We start from the raw sequence: 25,640 nt of genomic DNA on the forward strand, positions 1-25,640 counted from the left end.
AAGTATCCAAAATAGGGCTTTTTCCACCATGGTTTCCAATTCAAAACCCTCACCCATCGATAATTATCCATTCTATTACGTTTTACAGATCGAAAAACGGATTCGGGGAGTTAAAAAGCTTACATTTAGCCTAAAAAATGGTGAAAACGGTCAAGAACTCGTATGGAGTTGTCTCCTAACTCTCAAAGTCGAAAAGTGCAGAATAAAGTCGTTTTGAGATTTATTTACGACCTTAAGTCGCGTCGAACCCGCCACAGCGGCCCTCACCTCGCTACAGCGGCCCTGCCCTGGCGACAGAAATCCCGCCTCAGCGGCTTGCACAGAACCAGTGAGCTATTTTAATAATTTCAAGACCCCCATTTCACAACACACCTTTAACCAACGACGCTCAGAAAATACCGTTCACGCTAAGATCGATTTTGGGAGTTCTACTCACCTAAATTCAATTCCGTATTCCTTAACGACTTATCTAACTACTCATGTAATCAAAATCATAATTAAAACACCCGATTGATACCAGATTTCCCTACACCTCAACGACTCCGATTTCGTCCAAATCTGGACTAGGTTGGGAAATTCCAAGTTACTACGGAAAAATTTTCCGTTTGCTTTTCTATAACGACGGAACCCGATCGTTACAAATAGCAACAAAACTCATGTAATTAAAATTTTTCTAAGACATCATTACTTAAGACTAAATTATGAATGGTACAAAATGTAATTAATATTTCAAATTGAAAAATTATTTTTTTAATAGTCTAGAATTTATTTGAATTCATGATTATTTTCTTATTTATAAAAAAAAATCTATTTATCTTCAATATTAAGTTGAAGTCATTGAATTTGAGTTCTAATTAGACTAATAATGTATATTTCAATCACACTTGTTTGTCCTTATCATTTTAAACTAGTAATGTTTATATTTTTCTTGATCAACTAGTTTGTTATAAAAAGAAATGTGTAACACATTATATAGAACTAGACATTATAAAGTCGATTCAAGCTCGATTTGAACTCGATTATATTTTGGCAAAGCTCAATTAAGCTTGACTTGATTTTATAAGAAGTTTGATTGAGTTTGGATTAATGTCCAAAATTACTTGTAGATTTGGTAAAATAGGTCAAGGGTTTGATCTCCTTCCCCGATCAAGTTGTTAAAGTCTCTTTGTATTGTTTTTTCTTTCTTTCTTATCTTTTTCTATTTTGCCCTCTTTTCTCGGTGCCTTTAGTCTCTTTTTTCCCCTTCAAATTAGGGATAGAAAGAGGGAATTACAAGATGGAGGGCTTAATCTTCACCAATAATAAAAGTTCAGTCATTCAATTGAGTTATTGAGATTATCCTCTTGGAGGTATTTTTTTGTTACCCTCTTGTTGCCTTTACTTTGTTTTTTTTTTTTCTCTTTTTTCCTGTTCTAATTCTAATTGTTATTTTTCTTTTCAATTCTGGTTCATCCTTTTAAGTTCCAAAATTCTTGTTTTTCCTTTCTTCTTTGATTCCCATTTTTGATGCTTCTCTCTATCTCTCTTTGTTTTTAATCACTTCTTTCTTTGGTGTTCCTTTTTTTGTCATTTCTTTTTTAGAAAATTTCAGAAATAGTAAAGATAATAAACATAGTAAGGGTCTATAACTATAATTTTGTTTGCTATAGAGTTTGTGTATTGTATATTTCGCTTGCTGTATATTTCGCTCGTGAATATACAAACAGGGTAAGTATGTGCAAATGGAGTTTACAGTTTGTATATTTCGCTTGCGAATATACAAACAAGGTAAGCATATACAAATTATGTATTTATACAAGATTTTTTAGAACTCCGTTTGTATATTTCGCTTGTCAATATACAAACAAGGTAATTTATATGAATTTTCATAAATCGTATACAAATATATATAGCTAGGGTAAGCATATATACAAATTCTGGATTTATACAATCAGGAATCAAATTATACAAATATTCTAGATTTATACAATCAGAGACCGAATTATACAAATTCTGGATCTATACAATTAGGAAATCGAAAAGCAAAATTTCGTGAAACTGTAGCCACATATTAAAAATAATCGAAATTATAACTATATTACATAATATACTCAAGATGTCTATCATTTCGAGTAATTTTCCCTTTACTTTGTTTCCCTTTTCGGTTCACTATTAATTAGAGTTTCAAAATTCCAAAAATTATTTTCTATTCTTCTTCTAACCTTCACTCCGCAAGTCTTTAACAATATTTGTATAACAAACGTCATCCCCCCCCCCCCCCCCCCCCAAAAAAAAATAAAAAAATAATCTTTTATCAGTTTTTCTTTAATTTGTAAAGTGAATTCAATTTAAATAAATATAATTATTGACTGCTTTCAAAGTATTGTAAACTCTTTAAGAACAATTATAAATCTTCTAAAGTTTTAAATTATTTTTATGATAATAGTATTAATTATAACTTGCTCAGAAATCATTATCATGGCAATTGACAAAATCTCATGGAACCAAATCAAACGATAATAAAATACACTCATATATACTTTTACATTTACAATCTGAATACGCCTCAATATTCAACTATTCTTCTTAGGATATGGATGCAACATATTCATCTTAATAGCTAGCTTGCATATATAAAACATTGAATCTGCCAAACACAGGCCTTATAGTCAGCATGGGATGTACTCTAGTTATAGCCTATCCAAATTACAAGTGGTTTATGTACTATTCCTATATGTCTTGCAACTTTTGTCCAACGATCATTTCACATATATTCGAAAACTCGTTCAATGCAATTAAAAATAGTTGATCCAAAGTAATCATTATTTTTAGATTTAATTAATTTTAATTTCTTTATGAAATGTGTAAAAAAAATATAACAAGTAAAATGGATCGAAGAGTACTCTGATAAAGTCATCAACTATATATGTAATATGGCCATGTGTTTGTGACTTATAATTAATTATAAATAAAATATAATTGGGTGCGTAACTATTAGTACTACTTTTCATCTTTTTCATATTGAAAGTCATAATAAGAACGAAGTTTCAACTCTAACCCACCAATGTTCAAATAAGACTGAGCACTTTACCAACTTGTGATTTGTTTTACTCGTCCCAATTATAATACAATATCTCTTCTTTTTTTCCTTCCTAATTGATGGGATAATTAATTAATAGTAGTACGATATTTGGCATCACGTCTATTATTCTTGTATGTATAGCTACTAGCTCATTTGAAAAGCAAATAAATAGGGTAAGTAGTCAACTTTGAGGTATTACCCAGAAAATCAAACACCGCAAATTATATTAAAATTTGGACATATAAGGAGATTAGAGGGGCTAAATATAAGCAGAAACTGAATTTAACACTGTTATTTTAAGTCATAAGTCATAGATAAGAGACTAATAGTTGTTAGGTAGCTGATTTGGAGTTATAAAGCTATGCATTTATTAAATTCGCATAAGTAATACGACATTTGATAGTTGATTAGAAGGTAAATTATATTTTTCATGTATAAAGTTAATACAATATTTGATTTGCACTTTAGAAACGTGCATACATAAATCATGAGAAAATCTATTTATTATTTTATATAAGATAAAAAATAAAAAAACTAATCCCTGAATAATTAATATCTACTTAAAATAATTACATATTTTCAATGTATTGACGTGAAGCCCCACTAGGTCGCCAGGATTTCATCGAGACGGTTCAAAGGTATACAGTAATAAAATATTATAAAATGGCAATTGGATACAACAGACTTTAAATTTTTGACCATTTTGCCTCTACTTTCTGAAAATATAAAAAGACTTTGTCAACAACCCAAACGACATGTATAATGGGTTAGCAGCCATCGAGATTATGTCATGACTAAAAGTGTACAAGGAATTTATGTGTATAAATAAAGCATATTTCACCTAAACTTATGAATCCAAGCCAATAATTAACTTGTTATTCTTTTTCCTCAGTCATAAAACTTAGAACATTATGGGTAGAATTTTCGTAGCTGCACTAACTTTATTAGTAACCCTTCAAGTTTTACATATTCCTATAGCTTTTGCTGCTACAACAGGAAAGAAAATAACAATTTTGAGCATCGATGGAGGTGGTATCAGAGGAATTATTCCCGGCACCCTTCTTGCTTTCCTTGAATCCAAACTTCAGGTACTTGTCAACCACGCTTTAATTATCTACATGCCACAATAATAGTAATACTCAGTAACAGAGTCAGAATTTAAACACACTTATGCTATGAATTTTGAACTGAGAGAATTTCACACATTTACAGAAGATTCAACCTGAATTAGTACTACTTTTGTATCTCATATATTTATATAAAATTTGATTTCGAAGCATTGATTATCGATTTTTATTAATTGTTGGACATGGACATGCCTTTGTTACTATTTTGACCTTTTAAATCTAAGTTGATTAATTTGTGATGGTTATTGTAGGAACTTGATGGACCAAATGCAAGAATTGCGGATTATTTTGATGTGGTAGCTGGAACGAGCACAGGTGGATTAATAGCCACCATGCTAACAGCTCCAAACAAAGATAATCGTCCTTTATATGCAGCAAAAAATATTACAAATTTCTACATGGATCATGGCCCTAAAATCTTTCCTGAGAGCAGGTTGGACGAGTAATTAATAATTCAGTGTGTTATTTTTTTTTCCTGAAGACAAAAAAATATTGATGACAAATTATATGTTTATATATATGTTATTAATGCAGTCGCAGCAGCTTCTTGAAAAGGCTAACAAATATATTTGGGGGACCAAAATATGATGGAAAATATCTGAAAACGTTGGTTAGGTCGATATTAGGCAATCTTACCGTGACGCAAGCATTGACTCAATTAGTCGTCCCATCTTTTGATATCAAGCGCCTTCAAGCCGTCGTCTTCACAACTAGTGATGTATGATCTACACCTAAATAAATTTCAATATATATATATGAACCGATCGTAATAAACTATTGTACTCTATAACTCATATGATGATATGATCAGTATACAAAACTTAAACTCATTCGTATAATTTATATTCGTTGTACAGGCCAAAGCACATGTCTCTAAGGATGCTTTNTGTTCTGTTGATAAAATCTTACCTAAAACTAGTAACTCAAAAAACAATATGAAGTACTAATAATTTTCATCTTAATAGTGTAATTTTTCTTTTTTGAATAAATACGTATATGAAGTGTATTTATATTTTAGGCCGCGAATTGAAATTTCGCTTTAGGCCCACAATTACGTTGAGCCGCCCCTGTCTATAACTCATATGATATGATCAGTATACAAAATTTAAACTCATTCGTACGTATAATTTATATTCGTTGTACAGGCCAAAGCACATGTCTCTAAGGATGCTTTACTATCGGACGTCTGCCTTGGTACCTCAGCAGCACCCACTTATTTCCCTGTACATTATTTCGAGACAAAGGATTCTCAAGGCAAAACACGTACATTTGATCTTGTTGATGGAGGTGTAGCTGCAAATAATCCCGTGAGTAACTAGCCACCATTAGATTTTAATTAACATAAATAAAATTTATTTGTCGAATAATTTTACTAGAACAATTGACCAAATTCGATCAATATATATATATTTGCAGACTCTAGTGGCAATTACTCAAACTTCGAAAGAAATCATGTTGGGTAAATTGCGAAACGCGAACTTGAAACCCATGGACTGCAAGAAAATGTTGGTTCTGTCACTAGGCACAGGTATAGCAAAGGATGAAAAGAAGTATAGCGCCGCGGCGGCTTCAGCGTGGGGTGTACTTGGTTGGTTGTACAACAATGGTGCAAGTCCATTGCTAGACGTTTTTGGTGATGCAAGTGCTGATATTGTCGATGTGCACCTCTCTACCATATTTCAGTCCCTTGAGAGCGAAAAGAATTATCTTCGAATTCAGGTACCAAATTTGATCATTTAACTTGGAAGTAAATATTTTATATTTCCCATGCAGAGCGATGGAGCCAAAATTTTACTAGAGCTACAAAATATAAGACAAGTAAATACACCAAGTTAAAAAACATATATTGTATATACATAAAAAAAATATTATTTTTATCTTATATATATACGGTATAATTTTTTGAAATAAGAAGTTTTGGTTCACATTTTTGTATGAGGATGTCTATATCAACTTGTGTAGTTAATTTTAGATATAATCATCAAAGTTTATTCAATATAACAATACAAATTATAAAATCGTATTTTAGCATATTAAAATAATTGAATTTTACTTACTATAAAGTTACTAAACTTTAAACATCGTAACAGAAAAGATACAAAGTCATCTTTTGTCACATCTAATTAGTTACATCTTATCTACTACTAGTATATAGTAATATAATAGCTAGTTGTCACAAACTCACAATACGTTACCTGCTATAACTACAAACATATTCATCATAGTGATTTATTGTTGTACTAGGTAAAGTTTTGTGACGTTAATTATTATTATAGGAAGTAAAGTTAGGTTATTTTAAGGTAGAGCGCAAAATAAATAGCCAGTTAAAATTACATTATTATAACTTAAATTTGGACGATAAACTTGCTTCATGTTGATTTTTTACAAAAAATATGTGTAGGATGATAGTTTGAGTGGGGAGGCTGCATCTATGGATGTTGCAACGAGAAAGAACATGGAGGCACTTGTGCAAATTGGTAATGATCGATTGAAGAAGGCTGTTTCAAGGGTTAATTTAGACACTGGCCGCTATGAAGAAGTTACTGGCGAAGGGACCAATGAAGAAGCTCTTATTCGCTTTGCTCAGTTGCTTTCAGAGCAAAGAAAAATTAAGCAACCACTTGACGACTTCTCTTCCACTAGAAAAATACTCTAAGAATTTTTTCTACCAATAACAGAAAACTCTAGTAATTCATTTTGCTTTGAATTTTCATAGGTTGAACACTTCTTTTAAAAATATATATATATATAAATTTATTCGATTTGGATAAAGGTAGACGTGGCTTGCTTATCAATTATCATGAACAATGCTTTTCAAAGGATAAATAAATTGTAATAAATGACATATTGGCAATTAGCATTCGTATTTTTATAGTGTACATTCCTTGAGTTGAAGGGTTTAATAATAGCATATGCACAATTGTATACGATAAGGTTCAATACGAAAAGAATTATGAGTGTATCTCCTAAGAAATTATTCTCTCTTTATGTTGGGTTGGTTAGAGTTAGATATGGGTTGACTAATCCGGTCCACCATTTTAACGTGTCATAAAATGATTAGTGGAGATAAGTTGGGCGGACCCACTTTAATTTTTATTTTTTTAAAAATTAAATCTAAATACTAATCTAAAAATATTAATATAAGTAATTATAAGATCATATTATATATTGTTGCTAACCAAATGACAAATCATAACTAAATTANATATATATATATATATATTTGTTCGATTTGGATAAAGGTAGACGTGGCTTGCTTATCAATTGTCATGTACACTGCTTTTCAAAGGATAAATAAATTGTAATAAATGACATATTGACAATTAGCATTCGTATTTTTATACTGTACATTCGTTGAGTTGAAGGGTTTAATAATAGCATATGCACAATTGTATAAGATAAGGTTCAATAGGAAGAGGATTATGAGTGTATCTCCTAAGAAATTATTCTCTCTTTATGTTGGTTAGAGCTAGATATGGGTTGACTAATCCAGTCCACCATTTTAACGTGTCATAAAATGATTAGTGGAAATAGGTTGGGCTGACCCACTTTAATTTTTATTTTTTAAAAAATTAAATCTAAAAATATTAATATAAGTAATTATAAGATCATATATATATATTGTTGCTAACCAAATGACAAATCATAACTAAATCATCTCAGTAATATTTATTAAGTACTACATAATTATCAAATATTTTCAATTGTTAGTAATGCCCACTAAGTAGAGGATTTTCTCATTGGTTGGTCACTTTCAATACATTTTAGTTGCATAAAATGCATGTATTCTAGTTGACTCGGTACTAGTTTTGTGATTGTTAATTCAAGTTTGACTTTAAGAATTTGATTATAGCTTTGTGTCATGTTCTTAAACATTATCTATTACATCTTCAATTTGAAATCTTTACTATTCAATATAGATATCTTGTTTGCCTACAAACTCCTACAAAATTAAATAAATTTTGACATTGTTATTTTTTCCGTCAATCGAACATATTTTATTAGAATCTCTCGAACTTATGGTCTTCGGGGAGCCAAAAAGTCCAAAAAGAAAAGTATGCATTGTCTCCATTTGAGTTATTAAATATTTTTAAAAAGAGACAATTTGTTTTTATGTTGAAACTTTATGTCATGGAATCAGTATATGTTAGTACAACTCAACTAGCGGATCCGGGATTGTCTTTAAGGAGTGTCAATGGTTGTAGTAAACAATATAATTATGAGGCCAATAGGGCTATAACACACAACCTCAAGAAAGTTCTCTAACGCCTTAACCACTGGACTAAACCTTTAACTTGTGTCAAGAGGTGTCAATACTTAAATATATATATATATATATAACTAAAATTTAACCTCAATATAATTTTCTGACCGACGAAGGTGTGTCGACTACATATGTTAAAACTTTTCAACATTCACAAACTCATTCACTAAACGGCGAACCCCTGCCCCTAATACTAGAGGATGAAAATAAAATATCAGGTGAAAGTTTACTTGTAAAAGGCCAACCAAGCCCATTATAAGACTCCCAAATCTCTTTGTAATGTGTACTGTGTTTGATATACAGTGTGTCAAAAATTATGTATCTATAATCTTGTCTCACTTGCATGCTCACCAATTGCGGTTTGATCACCTTGTGATTTCAAAGTAACTTATTTCTGGTCATCCATACATAATAGATTATTGTTGCCAGGATTGCTTATAGGGATGCCCAGCTTATTTCATTAATATCCACTATGAATTGAGTAGTTTCTACTTGGTTTGAGCATTCTTCCAAATATAGATTTAGTAAGAAAATTAAACACAATTAATAAATAACAATATATAGAAATATTAACCTAACTTTGTTTCATGAATAGATTACAACAAAACGCAAAAATAAATGGAGCCAATAGCATTCCTTTCTTTTGAGGTTTAGGTCTTAGAAATTTTACTTACATTATTCATAATTATAATTTTATATTTAAATTTGTTAAGACTTTGATTGTAAGGCTTGCAAAATGAATATATGATGAGTTACGTAGATTTTGTGTTTGACTCCCTTTTTTGTTATTTTTAATTCTACTTTATAAAATTTATAATTTTTTTAATCAAATATATATTTTAATTGGTTAAATAGCATAAATTCACTAGTTTAGGAGCAAATAATTACTTCCCTTCACGCGAGTTTTCAATATTACGAATCTTACCAGAATTTGGACTTCGAATACCTATGTATCTGGCGCGTCCGGATAAATCTTGTATACATGGGTTGAAATTAGGTGCAATTTGTTTTAGATACATTATATCAAGGTGGATTCACATGTATCTGACTTTCTCCCTCGCCTCTCTCCTATCTCGATCGTCCTCTATATGTATTTGTATTTCATATAGTATATGGAATGTATCTATATATGTATCAGTTACATAGACTATCTCGCTCGCCTCCCTCTTATCTGGCTCGCCTCTCTCCTATTTCAGATAGCAAAATGCATGTATCTAAGTGTATCTGACTTAAAATCTGGTATAAAATTATTAATTGGTGAGAAAAATATAATTTTTTCAAACTACACTAGGGGTGTGCACTATTTGGATTAAACCGAATTCTAATTTGGATTGGTTTTTTGGATTTTTGGTTTGGTTTTGGATTTATAATTTACTTACTTTGTTTGGTTTGGTTTCGGATTTAGAAAAATGAAAACTGAAAAAACCGAATTATATTATATCTGTGTGTGTTAGAATTAAGTTGGAGTTAACCACTTTTGTCCCTTTTTAGTTATTTTCATTATGATTTTTTTTTTTTTTATGTTTGGACATGTATAATTGATATACTTTTAAGTATTGTGTTTTACGTTTTACTTGTAATTTATATTAAAAAGTATATTTAAGAAATTCAATATTATATATAAATATATATATATATATGTATATATATATATATAACTTTGTTATGTTTCTGTTATTGACATAACCGATTAACCAAACCGAAAAAACCCAAACCAAAAAGAGAAAAACCAAACCAAACCAAATTTATTTTGGTTCGAATTGGGTTACACTTCTTCAAAACCAAAAACCGAAAACCCCAAACCGAATAGTATAAAACCAAACAGAAAAACCGAATGCACGCCCCTAAACTACACGGAGAATTAGTAAATATAATAAAAAAATAAAAGGAAAAATTGTATATAATAGCAAACTCTTAATTCAAATTAAATGTTATAAATATACTTTGATTTAATTGTACCTTATAGCAAACTATTGCTATTTTCGCCACTCCCTGGTGAAATCTCGCTCGCCACTCTCGTTTGGTGGCAGTCTCGCTAGCCTCTCTTGCTTTTATACAAACACAAATGTATAAAATGTGTTTGTGTTTGTATAAAGCGAGAGGAAATTGTATGTATACATATATTTTCGTTCCCCTATCCCAGATCTCGCTCGCCACTCTCCCAAATCTCACTCACCACCCTCGCCTCTCTCGCTTATACAAACATAAACGAAATGTATCAATTGCGCTTCTGTTTGTATAAAGCGAGAGAAAATTGTATATACATATGCAAATACATATATCTTCGTCCTATACATCTATAATTATACAATACAAATATTTCCCTACCCAATTTTCTTTTGCCTTTCTCTCTTTCTCGTTTTATACATACACAGATTATACAATTGATCTTTTGTATACAACTGTTTTCTTTTGTATATGTATAGCGAATTATACAACTGCCTTCTTTGTATGTGTATAGCGAATTATACAACTGTTTTTTTGTATATGTATAGCGAATTACACATATATATGTTTGCTATGGAGCGCAATTATGGAGCTGTTGACCAAAACAAGCTATTTTTTAATTCAATTCACCAAAGTAATATGAAACTTTAAAATTTTACAAAACTAGTATAAACGTTGTTGGTAGTAACGTATTAGGCTTTATTTCATTTTAAAAAATAAACGGACCAAAAATATTTGGGAGACGGCGTTAAAGAAGATTTACGTTACTAGCAGTAACGTTTTAGGCTTAAAACGTTACCATCAGTAACGAGTCTCTGCAAATCTGCCACTTTCGAATCTTTCTACCAAAATTCGTTATTACGAAGCACGTTTTAATGGTAAAACGTTACTCCTAGTAACGATTCTGTCCAATCAAATCACGCCCCCCAACTTAGAATCTTTGTACGAAATCTGACGTTAAAGTCGTTACTATGAGTCACGTTTTAAGACTAAAACGTTACTATGAGTAACGATTCTATCGAATCATGTCACGGGGCTCTAGAGATGTCATATTGATTTGATCTGCCAATAAAACGTTACTATACGTTACGTTTTAACTTTAAAACGTGACTGACAGGAACAACAAACTGTTAAAGTGTTCCTTTTACAATTTGACCACAGATCATTATAAGAAATGGTGGTGTAGAATGTTTATCACATTCCAATAATTTTCTATCTGTTTATGTGCCCCATTGTTGAATCAATACTCACAAAATTTTAATAGGTAAGTTATGTCAATATGTTGTAATGTATTTATAAAAACATATTTTTAATAACTATAATGCATCTTATTTTTGTGTGTAGGATTTTTGATGGCTAATTTTGAAGATAACGTGATGATTGCTTTGTATTGGGGTGGTGAAATAATCACTGAAATGGATAAATTTCGATATAACGAATGTGCAAGAATGATTGTAAGCATGTCTATTTCAACCAACTACGTTGAATTAATTAAATTGTTACATGAGAAAATGGGGACTGATGGTGAAAATATTCAATTGGATATTTCTGGAAAATATCCATGCTCATTTCAAGGTAACATTACAAGATTTATTGAGTTCAAAATTGAGAATGACCAATCTTTGCTACAATTTTTTGCCATTCCTCAGAAATTTTTGAACAAGATTGATATAAATCTTTTGGAGATGTATATAAAGATTAGACCAATAAATCAAGATAATCTATTTCGAATGAATGATCAACATGGTTATCATATGAATTTATTGGCTCAAAATTATGGATTTGCCACAATCAGTCAGCCTCATTATGCATACAGTGCAACACATGGTATCCATCAATCATTTGGTGTAGGCCCTAACGAACATGAAAATCGATCATATGCTGAATGTTCGAGTAGTCAAAGACATATGGAGAGTAGCCACAACCAATATGAAACCAGGTAGAGTAATATTTTCATATAAGAGATACTAATTCTATTTAGTAGCATGAATAATTAATTATTTTCATTTTATGTATTTCATGAAATTGACTTTTTTTTTCTACAGAGAAAATGAAACTACCTTTGATTTGTGTAATGATGCATATGCTCAAAGAAGTGAGGAAAATTCGGAGGAGGATGAACCTTCAGAAGATGATGGAGAGAGTAAAGCCATTGAAAGTGAATCCGATGAAGATATTGGAGATTTACCTCAAAACAATTGTGGGGTAAATCTTCAAAATCAATTTGATCAGGATGTATCTGAAATGCAAAATAATGATATACCTTACTTTACAACATTGGAGAACGAGGAAGATATTTTTATCTCTACTCGTGAATCCGAAATGAAATATTGTTCTGTTTGGTCCGAGGATGCAAAAAAAGATTTAGAAAAAGATATGTGTTTTAGCAGCAAAGCTAAGTTGAAACGAGCTGTGACGATTTGGAGTTTGCGCAAAAATAAAGAATTCAAGGTTGTAATATCAACTAAGAGCATATGGACTGTGAGATGTAGGTTTTATGATTCATTGGGTTGTCCATGGTTTCTTCGAGGTCGGAAGGTTGGAGGTAGTCTTTGGAAGATAGGAAAGTATTTTAATAATCATAGATGTGAGACTGAAGGGCTTACAACAGGTCATACTAACTTAGATACCAATTTAATTGCATCTTTGTTTTTAAATCAAATACGTAAAAATCCCAAATTGTTGGTAGTGGATGTCATTTCTAAGGTTCATGAAAAATTTGGTCATCAAGTTACATATAGAAAAGCGTGGCTTGGGCGTCAACGCGCATTTACATTGGTATATGGTGATTTTCAGAAATCATTTAGTGAGCTTCCTAAGTTTTTTGCAGCTTTTCAATACTCTAATCCTGGAACAGTTGTGGAATGGAAACACGAAGAGTCAATGAGTTCGCCAGAGGTAAAAACTTTCAAATTTGTATTTTGGGCATTCAAGCCATGCATTGATGGATTCCAAACTTGTCGTCCTGTTATTTCAGTAGATGNAAAAAAATTAAAATCAAATCAAATTCTATAACAAAATAGAATCCTATGTTTTGTTTTTCATCAAAGAAGGATAACTAATAGACAAACATCAACTTATGTTCTCCGGATGTAAGTTTACAATACTGATAATCTTGTCCAAGAAATGTAGATAATATCCAACTGACAATTTTTTATTTTTTTTTACCAAGTAATATTATAACAAGCTCAAAACAGAGCCTCGACAATGTACGCACTTACACCAGGACCGGAATAGAACACTATCTAATCTAATACAACACAGCCTCACGGCCCCAGACAAACATATCTAATAACCAATCAATAATACAAGGAAGCAGCAAATAAATCCCAACTGACAACTGAAGGAAAACAAACTAAGAACCATTTCAATTGTAATGAAGGCCGAAGTAAGACCAAAATTGGGTGTTCATTCATGGGTTTTTCATCAAAAAAGGAATCCTATATTGAAATTCAATTTCATGGGATTTTCCTCAATTTACAAAAGACAGAATTCTTCTATGGATTTGTCAAGCCTTACTTCGTAAAGAAAAATCAAACCTTGAACAAGAAAATTACCTTAAAATAGTTATGGCGCTGAATCTCCTTCTTCCGGCAACACTAGCGGCAAGAGTTGGGAACTGAATGGTGTTCACACCGCTAGATGAGATTGAGGTTAGGGCAGGGGTGAAATTTCAAAGTAGAACTGAAATTAGGTTTAGAGTAGGTTAAATCGTATAAGGGGCAAAATTGGGTTTATGGAAAATTTAGAATTAAATGTATAAATATATATAAAACGTTACCCGTAGTAACGTTTTCTTATTTAACGTTGTATAAAACGTTACCCGTAGTAACGTTTTCTTATTTAACGTTGTATAAAACGTTACCCGTAGTAACGTTTTCCTACTTAACGCCGTCCCTTTGTCCGTTTATTCGTTTGAAATAAAATATGGGCTAATACGTTACTGCCAACAACGTTTATACTAGTTTTGTAAAGTTTCAAAAAATTGTATTATTATTGTAAATTGATTTAAATAGTAGCTTGTTTTGGTCAAAAATTCCGCAATTATGCAAACTTTGTTATAGCATACAAATATGAATTTTGTGTTGCTATATGTGAAAATTGCTCAAAATAAAATGGATCCTGAAACTGCCCAAGCCTACCCTCGCTCAAGCCTTACGGGTCGACAGACTTATGTGGGCTAAGTTAAAAGGCCTCATTTTTAGATGGGCTCTAAAATTTTTAGCTTATCTATCATATCATGATGAGAGCTAGATCAGTGCCAAGCCCATATTTCTGACTCTACTACTTTCTTTGTACATCCCTTAATAGTTCAGGCGATGCAACGTGGCCCGTGGGCAGTGGTGTCAGGGTGTGCCTTAGTTGAAAAATTACACGAAATATTTATATAGGTTGAATTTTATTTTATATTAGTATATATAGTATTTTGAACTCTCTTAAAATTAAATCAATGAAAACGTATAGTACAATGACAAGGATATGCTCAAAACTTACATGGAGCCCAGGTTGAATAAAATGGAGGATGGTTCACTAGAGAGGAGCCAGATCCTGAAAGGATCTGCTCTATTGACCTCATTAAACTCAATTTAGATTATTTGCTTGATGATCAGGATTAGTAAAAGTTTAATCATAAAATTGTTCAAGATGTGATCGACGCTAAATAAGGACTGACGACATAATAAATTAATGCACGCTCCAAATCACCAGATATTATATATACATATATATATATATAGTAACACAGAAATTAGACTACACCTCATAATTACGTACAAGATGAATAGGAGGGAAAGAAAGATTTTATTTGTAACGTGGAGCTTTAAGGAGTAGATGCATGGAATATTAAAATTTGTAGAGTCAATAATGGCTACGGAAAAAGTGGATCAAATCACATGAGAATTACCTAGAATATGGGAGGAGAAAAAAAAATCTCATCAAGTTCTAACTAACACCATTTAAGATCCGAACAAGAGTTGAAATCGAGAGTTCAACTTTTCACATGACATATTATAGAATATTTTGATGCATTTGACATATCATTAATTTAAACTATGTGTCAAATACGAAGTAAAAAGATTGTTACATGCAATTAAGTGACCAGACGGGTGTGTAAATCTTCTTTACACCATATATCGTGTGCATGGAACTTAAACTCCGGTATAAATATGCCTTCACCTAGACATAGGTGTGTTAAAAAGCTATAAGCCTTTAATCAAGCAGCTATACAGTATGGGTAGGAGTTTTGTAGGTGCAGTATTGATCACCTTTCTAGTACTGTTGCAACATCCTATAGCTTGTGTAGCTACTAAACGAAAGACGGTAACAATTTTAAGCATCGATGGAGGTGGCATTAGAGGCATTATTCCTGGCACTATTCTTGCATTCCTTGAATCAAAACTTCAGGTATATATACATACGTATTCGTCAACAATTTTATCTACTCATACATAATTGCATGCAATGATACTCGAGACTTTTTTTGTCCAGAGGAGGAGCTAGGTGGGGGTTCATGGGTTTGGACGAACCAATAGCTTTTATGTAGATCCTATATATATATATTAACTTGTGAACTCCTAAAAATTGATTGACAGTTCGATGGTAAGGAAGGGACCGTGAAAATGCTTTTCTTACTAGAGTTGTGGGTTTGAACTTCCTCTCTTTTATAAAAAAAAAAAAGGAAATTTAGAATTCAAACTCTTAATCCTGGCTTCGCCTTTGTTTTTGGCTATGTCGTTAGGAACTTGATGGACCGAATGCAAGAATTGCAGATTATTTTGATGTGGTAGCTGGTACAAGTACAGGTGGACTTGTAACCACAATGCTCACAGCTCCAAACAAGGATAATCGCCCTTTATATGCTGCAAAAGACATTAGCAACTTCTACATGGAACACGGCCCTAAAATCTTTCCTCAGAGCAGGTAATTACAATAATTGATAATCTTGTTACTGTTTCTTAATTTGTATAAGTTCAATTGCTGGACACTAAACTAAAAGGCGAATTCAATATTTGAAATTGGTGGATTCAACAAGCTTCAAGGTTCTCACTTATTTTTGTTTCATGACGAAAATTCAAAGTTCAGTTACATTAATTGTATTGATCAAGACTTTACTGATGACAAATTTTTATATATGTGTAATGTTGAAGCCGCAACAACTTCATGAAGAAGGTGTTAAATTTATTTGGTGGACCAAAGTATGATGGCAAATACTTGAGATCGTTGGTTAGGTCGGAACTAGGCAATCTTACTCTGAAGCAAACATTGACTCATACACTTATTCCAACTTTTGATATCAAACGCCTTCAACCCATCATTTTCACAACTACTGATGTATGTTCACTATTAATTACTATGATTTTCTCAATTCATATCTACATATTAATAATATCCATATAAATATGTACACTGAGCAGGCCAGAGCAAGTGTGTCTAAGAATGCACGGCTATCGGACGTTTCTCTTGGTACTTCAGCAGCACCCACTTATTTCCCTGTACATTATTTTGAGACTAAGGATGGTCAAGGCAAAATACGTACATTTGATCTTGTTGATGGAGGTGTAGCTGCAAATAATCCTGTGAGTATTCATTTGAATAAGAGCACACTGTTTGTTTTAATTTTCAAAAGGTCTCATACCATTAAGAGTATTCAACATGAAACTAGCTTAATTCATACACCCAACAATATATCAAATTGTTAATAAGAATTCAGATATTTGAACTACAATTAGTATTCTTTGAATATATATACTGGCAGACTCTACTAGCAATTACTCACATTTCAAGAGAAATCATGACGAGAAGACTGAAATATGAGGATATGAAAACCGTGGACTGCAAGAAAATGCTGGTTCTGTCACTGGGCGCTGGCACAGGCAAGAATAAAGAAAAGTACAATGCTGCCACAGCTTCAAAATGGGGCCTTCTTAGTTGGATGTACAATCATGGTGCCACTCCATTGCTAGACATTTTTACTGATGCAATTACTGATATTGTGGATATACATGTTTCAACCATGTTTCAGTCCCTTCACAACCAGAAGAATTACCTCAGAATTCAGGTTCGGTCATCAACTTGAAGTTTATAAGCATTCCTCTTGACGGTCAAACTGATACGTGTCAGATTCTTCAAAAGTAAGGCATATTTGAAGGATCTGACATAAACACAATAATATTTTTGGGAAGTACGAGCAACATAACTTAACACACACATATGTATGTTTTTCATGATGACTTAATAAATTTGTACAGAATGATAGTATGATCGGGGAGGCGGCATCAGTGGATATTTCAACCATAGAAAACATGCAGACACTTGTACAGACTGGTAAAGATCTACTGAAGAAGCCTGTGTCAAGGGTCAACTTGGAGACGGGGCCGCGTTGAAGCAGTTCGTGGGGAAGGCACCAACGAAGAAGCTCTTACTCGCTTTGCTAAGTTGCTTTCAGAGGAAAGAAAGTTTCGACGATTAGGGACAGCTTAGTGATATTAAACTTAAAAAAATAATTGTTTGAACATTATTTTTCTAAGGGTTTGAGATGCAATTTCATCTTAGTTCGTTATCGTCTAATTGTTTTAGATTGAGAACTTGTTCCTGTAGAACACTTTGTCAAAGCTTTGCTTTGTTGAATTCATTCAGCTGCTTTACATTACACAGCTATCAAAAAGTACTTGAAAGATTGATAGATAACTCATACAGCTTTCAAAGGGCTTCAATATCTTTGAATTTTGTCATTGTATCGGTATAGTTGTCGTTGTAGCTCCATTTTTGTTATTAATACACAAAAGAGGTCTGCAGGGCAATTTCCCTGGACTATAAACATATCTTCCTCTCAAGTTCTAAACATTGAGGAGGGAGAGTACCTCGTGGCTCCAACTCCTTATGCCTCCAAGCTATCTACAGAGCACATTGAGAAAGGTCTGTGATGTATTTACGAGTCGAGCTCTCTTTAGAAAACCACATCAATAAAGATGAGTACTCCTATTTAGAACTTTGGAAGATAATGTAGCTTGCTTCCAAGCCATTGCACCACATGGGCATGTACTCATAGTAGTCGGCCCAGAATGCTTCTGTACTTTAATGGGAATGAACAGGGGACGACCATGGGAGTTACGTTGATCGAGCAAAACAACACAGTCCCAATGCTATGTTAGAATATGGATGATGTTGTTGCTGTCGTGTAGGCATAAAGCTTTGGGGCAGGCAGACATTAAAGTGAATTTGCCCATTTGAGGACTCCATTCTTTAGATCATAATTTGTACTTCTTTGCCAGATCTTTCCGAGTGCTATCTTTCTAATGATACATGCACCACATCAAGTTTATAACTTAGCTGCTCTCTTTGAGAATGCAACTTTTCCTGTCAAAGGTATACTACGGGATGAAGAAACACAACCAGCAAAAGAGGAAAGGGAAGAAAGGGACTGAATATACATACTGTTAGTCTTATCCCGTCAAGTTGCTGGACAAAAGAAGGAACTTCTGGCTGATGCGACATTCTAACAAATGGATGTTCTAGCAACATGCTAGCTGATGGCCTCTCTGCTGGATTTCTACGGAAACAACAATGCAAAAAATCTTTCCCTTCTAGTGATAATGTTTCAGGTATTGGTGGGGTATCTTTTAGAACCTTGAACATTGCTGCAGCCTGCCATAGTTAAATTAATTGATAGAATCAAAGATTTGTAAGTTTAAGAGTTTAAAGATAGCACTGCATGGTCTTGCTCTTAGGTGAAATTTTAGATAAAAAGCTTGCACAAGTAGAGTATAAACAATACTCAAGTGGCCATGATTTTTCAGCTGCTTGACATTCCTCCATTTCTGATGTTGAAAAGTTCATAAAACAATTAATCATTTGATAATTCGTAATTTGATTTTGAGTTTTGACCAAAGGCAAATCTAAACATAGTGAAAGATATCTTTAACTCTATTAGATGGCCAATGACAAAAATAAAGGTACATTGGGAGAAATCAGATATTTGATTACACTAATGCCCAGGTCTAATGGAATACCAACTGCACACCTAGAGTAACAAATTCATATGACTCCTCGACACAAGAAAATGTAGCATGATTAGTTTTTATTTGCTAAGTTCTTGGAGCCATGCGAATCTAAGAGGGCATGTCAAGAAATGGAACTCTGCCAGGAAAGATCAAGTACGAGCTAAAAAATGCAAAAATAAAGTCCTTACAGCTTCATATTCACTCCAAGGAGGTTTGCCATTCAGCATCTCAATTATAGTACAACCCAAACTCCATATATCAATAGCTAAGGCAAGATCGCTACTATTATCTCTCTGCATAACAGAGTGCAAAAGCTGCAGGAAACAGAAAAAATAAGCTGTGGGAGGTGATAAAACATAATTAGAAAGATGTGCTGTTGAAGGGAAGTACCTCAGGAGCCATCCAATATGGACTTCCTTTTAAAGAGAGATTAGCTGAGTGCCCGTTTAGCTGCATAACAAGACTTGAGGTTCAAAGAAAAATATAACGCTAGCAAAAGTCTGGCAACAGCCAGTTTGTTAGTCTAAGATCATTTGATTATACATCTTAGAGTGACAACATACAAAAATTGTTACAACTGTTGTTGTTTTTCTGAATATAACATTCTTGTTTTACATAGTAGCACATGAGAATGTTTTGACTCCAAAAAAAAACATTTACAGCTCTTATTACAAAAAAAAAAAAAAGAGGTTTAAAACGCCCATATTTCTCCACAATGCTAAAGATGAAGCATCTAAAAACGCATATTAACAGTCCGCTATGAAGAGATTTACCATGTAAAGCACAAAGATCTATGGATCAATCATTACATTCTACTAAATAGAACATTCTTTACTTAAAAAAACTGCAAACTGAAAAATGATATGAGATAGAGTTACGTACATGCTTAGCCATCCCAAAGTCTGCAAGCTTGACAACCCCATATGCATCAACAAGCAAATTTGCCCCTTTAATGTCCCTATACAAGAAAATATTTCAAAAATGGTTCTTCAGAGGGTTCTATATCTTATTTCTATCATAGTTGAATATCTGACTATTACCTGTGAATGGTCTTTTTACTGTGCAAGTAAGCTAACCCGCAAAGAATATGGCGAGTGAAATTCCTCACAATAGATTCTGTAATTTCCCCACAATGGTCTTGGATAAATTTATTGATAGAACCAGGATGAACATATTCTAGATAAATGTAAAACCGGTCATCAACCTGCAATATCAAAGAATAAAACACAATCACAGAACAGTATGTACAAGGATGAATCAAGTTTAAAACTCGTAACAATTTCTTACTATTTCACTGCCATAATACTGGACAATGTTTGGGTGCTTGAGCTGGCTGAGAACGTTGATTTCCTGGACCAACATAAAGAATAAATGTTGAAAACATTTCAAGCTTGAAACTTATGGGGCAAAGATAATGTTCTGCATAAATGACATTCAGCTTCAAGTACTCATGAAAATAGCTAGGCAACTGCTCTGTCAAATGCTATTAAGGTTTGATCATTCATGAATCATGACCATTATGCTCGATAACTGGTGCTTCTAATTCTGAGCATGCTTTCAATTCATCAGTTAAGAGGCAGACAATTGAGATTTTGAATATTCTAAACCATAGTGACTACTTTAACCAATCAAGCAAGTTGTATATCTATATATCTAACCAAAAACATGGATATGTAAAACTAATATCCTGAGAAAGCCAGAAAAATGATTTTCTGTTGCAGGTTAAAGTGAAAAGGTATGGAATCTCCACTCATTAATTTGTAACTTAAAGCTGTTAATCCTCAACATAGTTTTCAGTAAGTTAAGACTGTTTGTATGTTCTATTTACCGTACAAAGCCTTAATTGCATCCTTTCAGTTCCTTTATTGGCCAAGCTTTTTTGTAATTGAAATATCACAATTCACATGCAATGATGCAGATAAACCCCAAACTTCAAATATTTCAGCCGCTTCAAGCAATGCAGGAGTGCCCATTAATGATTTTTAATAACACCAATCAAAAGATATACAGAGAATCCAAGTATTCAAGGATTATGAAACAAAGACAGTGAAGGAAATCTGACCTGTTCTAGCTGCCTTATAGACTCAGCAGATTTTGGGTCATCTGGTAATAATTCAACTTCTTTCAATGCACATAAAGCTCCTGTCTCTCTGGTTAAGATCATAGTGTTACATTAGAAAATATTGAAGGATTTAAGATATATGCACTGGTAGTGTTAAAGATTAATTTATACTATCAGCATGTTATAGCATCATATAGACATGCAACGACATCCATCAACAATATTTATATACCTGTTTGATGCTACGTAAACACTTCCAAATGTCCCACGTCCAATAAGCTTTCCTTTTTTCCACTGTCCTTTAATAGGTGATATATCTGCTTTAGGGGTAGGTGGTGAAACAGGAGGGGTAGCTAGAGGAGGGAGGGGTAAAGGATGGACATTGCCTTGAGCGCAATTCTCACGACGCGCCATTGGGCACTGATCATTTGGTAGTGGATGATGTAAAGGTGAAGTAGGTCCACTTGGACTCCTGGATCTTCTCTGAGGACTTAATTTTGGACTGTGAAGAGGAGAGTTATCAACACTAAAAGCATGATTATAAGAGAAGCCTAAACCATGAGGGGCATCTGAAGGAGGCATCTCAGGGGCAGACCAAACTTGAAAAACACTAGGAGGTGTGACGAAAAGAGGACTCGTTGTATGATCACCACTTTTCAGTTGGCTATGTGAAGGACTTGCATAAGGACTAGTTGGAGCACTAGTCCAAAAGTCAGGAGGGATTCTTTCTGGGACAAGCAGCATCCGAGGTGGCATCTTCCTGGACAATGGAGTTGCTGAGTGCTCTGTTCTCTTTCGAGCATCTTGGTTTAATAGTCTGCTGAAATATCAAACAAAGAACAAAATCATTAGGTCTACATAATCTGAAACCTACAATATATGACTACAACAACAACATACCCAGTTTAATCCCACAAGTGAGATCCGGGAAGGGTAAAGTGTATGCAGACCTTACCCTTACCTTGTGCAAGCAGTGAGGTTGTTTCAGATAGACAATCGACTCAAGGAAAACATAAACACAACATTTATGGAAACATAAGCAGTAACATTAGCAGGATAGTAAGAAACCCGCAGCATAAGATACAACAAGTAGGTCAATACAATAAATGACTACATGAGTATTAATTGCCAGCTACGCCTAGAGAAAAAGAAAATTGTTCTTGTGGATCAACTACCTCTCGATTTCAAATTAGACAAATTCAGTCACTAAAAGTATCAGGAAACTGTTCAAAACATGATGACCCTCAACCAGCTACAACCCTAAGGATTTGATTGTAAAATGCACAAATTTATTCATTTGAATAAGAAATTTAGAGACCTAATAATTCGAAGATTAACATAGAAAGAAGAGTTTCTGGATTTACACAAATATAATTGAAACTTGAGCAATTTGTGGAAAACAAGAAACAGTTACAGCAAATATTGAGAAATTTTCACATACCCCTCTCGTGTTGCTCCGCCATTGAAAGCATCAATTCTTTCTCTTTCTGTTTCCTCTTTAGCTTTATGATGCGAAATTCCTTCTCTAGGCGAAGGAAGTGGGACGCTGGGGGCTTGAACCAAATTAGGATGTTGACGGAGCATCACGTGTAATTCCGGCAAAGGAAGGGGTTGCGGCGGCGGACGTCCCTCCGGTGGAGAACTTTCATACGAATACTGAGAATGCCAGTCATCTCCGACGTCGACATTGTGGTCCCCACCACGGTGTTGGGGCTTCTTCTTCTTACGGGATATTTGGCGTATACGGCTACGGGTGCCGAAGAGAGCTGATTTCAGGACGGAGCGAGTGCCCCCGCGCGTGACGATCACGCTATCATCGGAATGAACCTTTCTTTCGGAGGTAGAGGCACGGGTGGAAGATGAGAAGCTCGGCCACCAATGCATTGCATGCACTTGACGTGACTGCCAAAAATTCTAATATGAAGTTGAAAAAATAACCCTATTACCTAAATTAATTTTTGAATGGCCTTGACAATTCAAAAAATTTGTATATACAAAGGAAGAAGATATAAAAAACAATCACTAAATTAACATTCTGCATACACCTAACTCCACCCTGATTGCATTTGTGATCGTTGAGATCACATTATGCGTTGCGTGCATGCACGCACGCACGAAATGATCAATTGAAATTCAAGGTCATGAAGATGTGGTTAGAGGAAACCTAAAAATGGTATTAACATTTTAATCTCAGACTAATATGATAAAACCTGATAGTTATTGAAGATCGAAGATAGATCAAACTCCAAAATAAATTAATTTTATTTGAATGCCTCGTCAATCATGAATAAATTGAATCAGCTATATATATAAATTTTAAATTTGGCGTAGAAAATAATATTGAAGAAAGAATAGCACTGAATCAAGGAGAAGGAAGGAAGGAAGAGAAGACAAGGAAATTGTCGTCCTCCTTGAATCACCAGAAAAATGAAGAAGGGAGAGAACACAAAGGAGTTGTTGTCCTCCTTGAGTTACCGTAAAAATGGAGAAGGAAGGAGACAATAAACAAAATTAAGGTAGAAGGTCGATAGGATAACAGGGGAAAAATTTAGCACGATGACAACAAACGTAAAGGGGGGTCGAGGACAACTATATCAATCCTACGGTCAAAATAATAAACATGCACACCAATTCAATTCCTTTTAGTATTTAGTATCTATCTTCTTCTAGAGCATTTCCTTTTCTGGCTAAAGTCAAATACATTAGACTACATTTTGTACGTATATATATGTTTAGGTCATGGTTTACAAATAGTTTTGGTACGGAATTTAAAAAAATAAAGAATAGTTTCTAATTTTGTTATTTTCAATATGTCCTTTAATTTTTTAGCAAACATATGAAAATTGAAATTAAATGTTGTAAAAAACGTGTTATTCTTTTTTAAATAGATAAAAAAAAAATCATTCTAAAGTATTATTTCCACGTAGTTGACTACTTTTACTATGAAGACCAACGCGGACCCACCTCATTAACCTTAAACTGATTAATTTAATTCAATCTTACTAGCCCTATTTTCTTCCTTTTTCATAGTATTATTTTTTCTGTGTGTTCTTTTGCGGTACTTAATTAGGATCAAATATAAAGGCTCGTAAATTATTAAGTCATTTGTTAATCATTAAAGGAGTAAACATGCATCCCAAATTAATTATGAGTCGTTTGGCGTAATAGATAAAAATAAATAGTCATGGGATAAGAAAATAGTGATGTGATACAAATTTTGTGTCTTGTTTAGTTGTCATGTTTGGGATAATTTATACCATAGTGATGGGATAAGTGTTATCTCCTGTATTCAGGTTCGTCAAAAATACAGAAACAGAAAAAAGATGAAATTGACAGAATGATTTTTAATCCGAGTTCACGGAAACCACTGTGTTTCCTTAAGAAATTTAATCCCCTCACTGTACCCGAGGTTGCAGATTAATTCCTCTCAAGATAAAACGGATTAACCTGTTAAAGTAGTAGCGGTACCTCAAACTTCAATAAATTCAGCGAACGCAAGAACAGCAACAAGAGCACACACAAACTCAGTCGATCGACAATTTTATTTATGTAAAAAAATGTATGCAGAGAGGAAAATTTTAAGTGTTTGAAAAAACGAAAAAGACCTCTTATTTATAGCCATTTGCAGCAAGGAATGCGTCTATTTAGAAAAATCTGTTCAGACCCGTTTTTTCCAGAACATTGTGTCCTTTGGGAAAGGATTACCGTTTAGGAAAAGTAACGACTTTTTGGAAGGATTACCGTTACACATGAATTTCAAATAAATTCAGTTGCGCCAAATTAATTTTGTTATTTAATTAACATTCTGAATTAATTTATAAGAGAAAGGAAATGATTTAACAAGATTGATTAAATAAATTTTGTCCAAAAATATTATCAATCAAGCCGAAGCCGAAGCTGAGCGAGCGACGACGTCGGCGCGAGGGGACACCTTCTTCTTAACCCTTTAAGAACTAAAGGAAGTGTTTCCTAATAGAAGGACAACAATTTTCTTTCTTCTACCAATATGGTAAAAATGACCTTTCATTTGCACTTTTGCAATGATGACTTTTCATTTTCCCTCCAAAATTGGTTCCCCCACTTTCATTGGTTCTTCCACTTTCCATTTTCTCTTTTTATTTCCCATTCACACCTTGCTAAACCCAACAATAAGTTATCATATATATATGGTGCGATAAGT

At 33.3% G+C, this 25,640-nt stretch overlaps 2 protein-coding genes and 1 pseudogene across 3 annotated transcripts; 2 read left to right on the top strand and 1 right to left on the bottom strand.

The window, feature by feature from the left end:
• Positions 1–3,903: 3,903 nt before the first annotated feature.
• LOC125848281 (patatin-like protein 1) lies at positions 3,904–7,050 on the top strand. The gene is made up of 6 exons (XM_049528124.1): positions 3,904–4,149; positions 4,440–4,621; positions 4,723–4,906; positions 5,334–5,495; positions 5,605–5,907; positions 6,590–7,050. The coding sequence occupies exons 1-6, from the start codon at positions 3,973–3,975 to the stop codon at positions 6,842–6,844; spliced, it is 1,263 nt and encodes a 420-aa protein (XP_049384081.1). The 5' UTR covers positions 3,904–3,972; the 3' UTR covers positions 6,845–7,050.
• Positions 7,051–15,611: 8,561 nt separating this feature from the next.
• LOC125848282 (patatin-like protein 2) lies at positions 15,612–17,956 on the top strand (annotated as a pseudogene).
• A 135-nt stretch (positions 17,957–18,091) lies between these two features.
• LOC125848269 (mitogen-activated protein kinase kinase kinase 5-like) lies at positions 18,092–23,357 on the bottom strand. 2 transcript variants are annotated; one of them, XM_049528109.1, is made up of 10 exons: positions 22,902–23,357; positions 21,693–22,277; positions 21,461–21,548; positions 20,686–20,748; positions 20,439–20,602; positions 20,281–20,356; positions 19,789–19,848; positions 19,587–19,712; positions 18,833–19,042; positions 18,092–18,754 (listed from the first exon to the last, which is right to left on the bottom strand). In XM_049528109.1, exons 1-10 carry the CDS (start codon positions 23,342–23,344, stop codon positions 18,683–18,685), a joined length of 1,887 nt encoding a protein of 628 aa, XP_049384066.1. In that variant the 5' UTR covers positions 23,345–23,357; the 3' UTR covers positions 18,092–18,682. The 2 variants fall into 2 exon arrangements, with proteins under 2 accessions (XP_049384066.1, XP_049384065.1); XM_049528108.1 differs by having other exon boundaries at positions 21,693–22,280.
• Between the last annotated feature and the right edge of the window lie 2,283 nt (positions 23,358–25,640).

This window comes from Solanum stenotomum, chromosome 12 (genome assembly GCF_019186545.1).
Source record: "Solanum stenotomum isolate F172 chromosome 12, ASM1918654v1, whole genome shotgun sequence".
Taxonomy (NCBI): domain Eukaryota; kingdom Viridiplantae; phylum Streptophyta; class Magnoliopsida; order Solanales; family Solanaceae; genus Solanum; species Solanum stenotomum.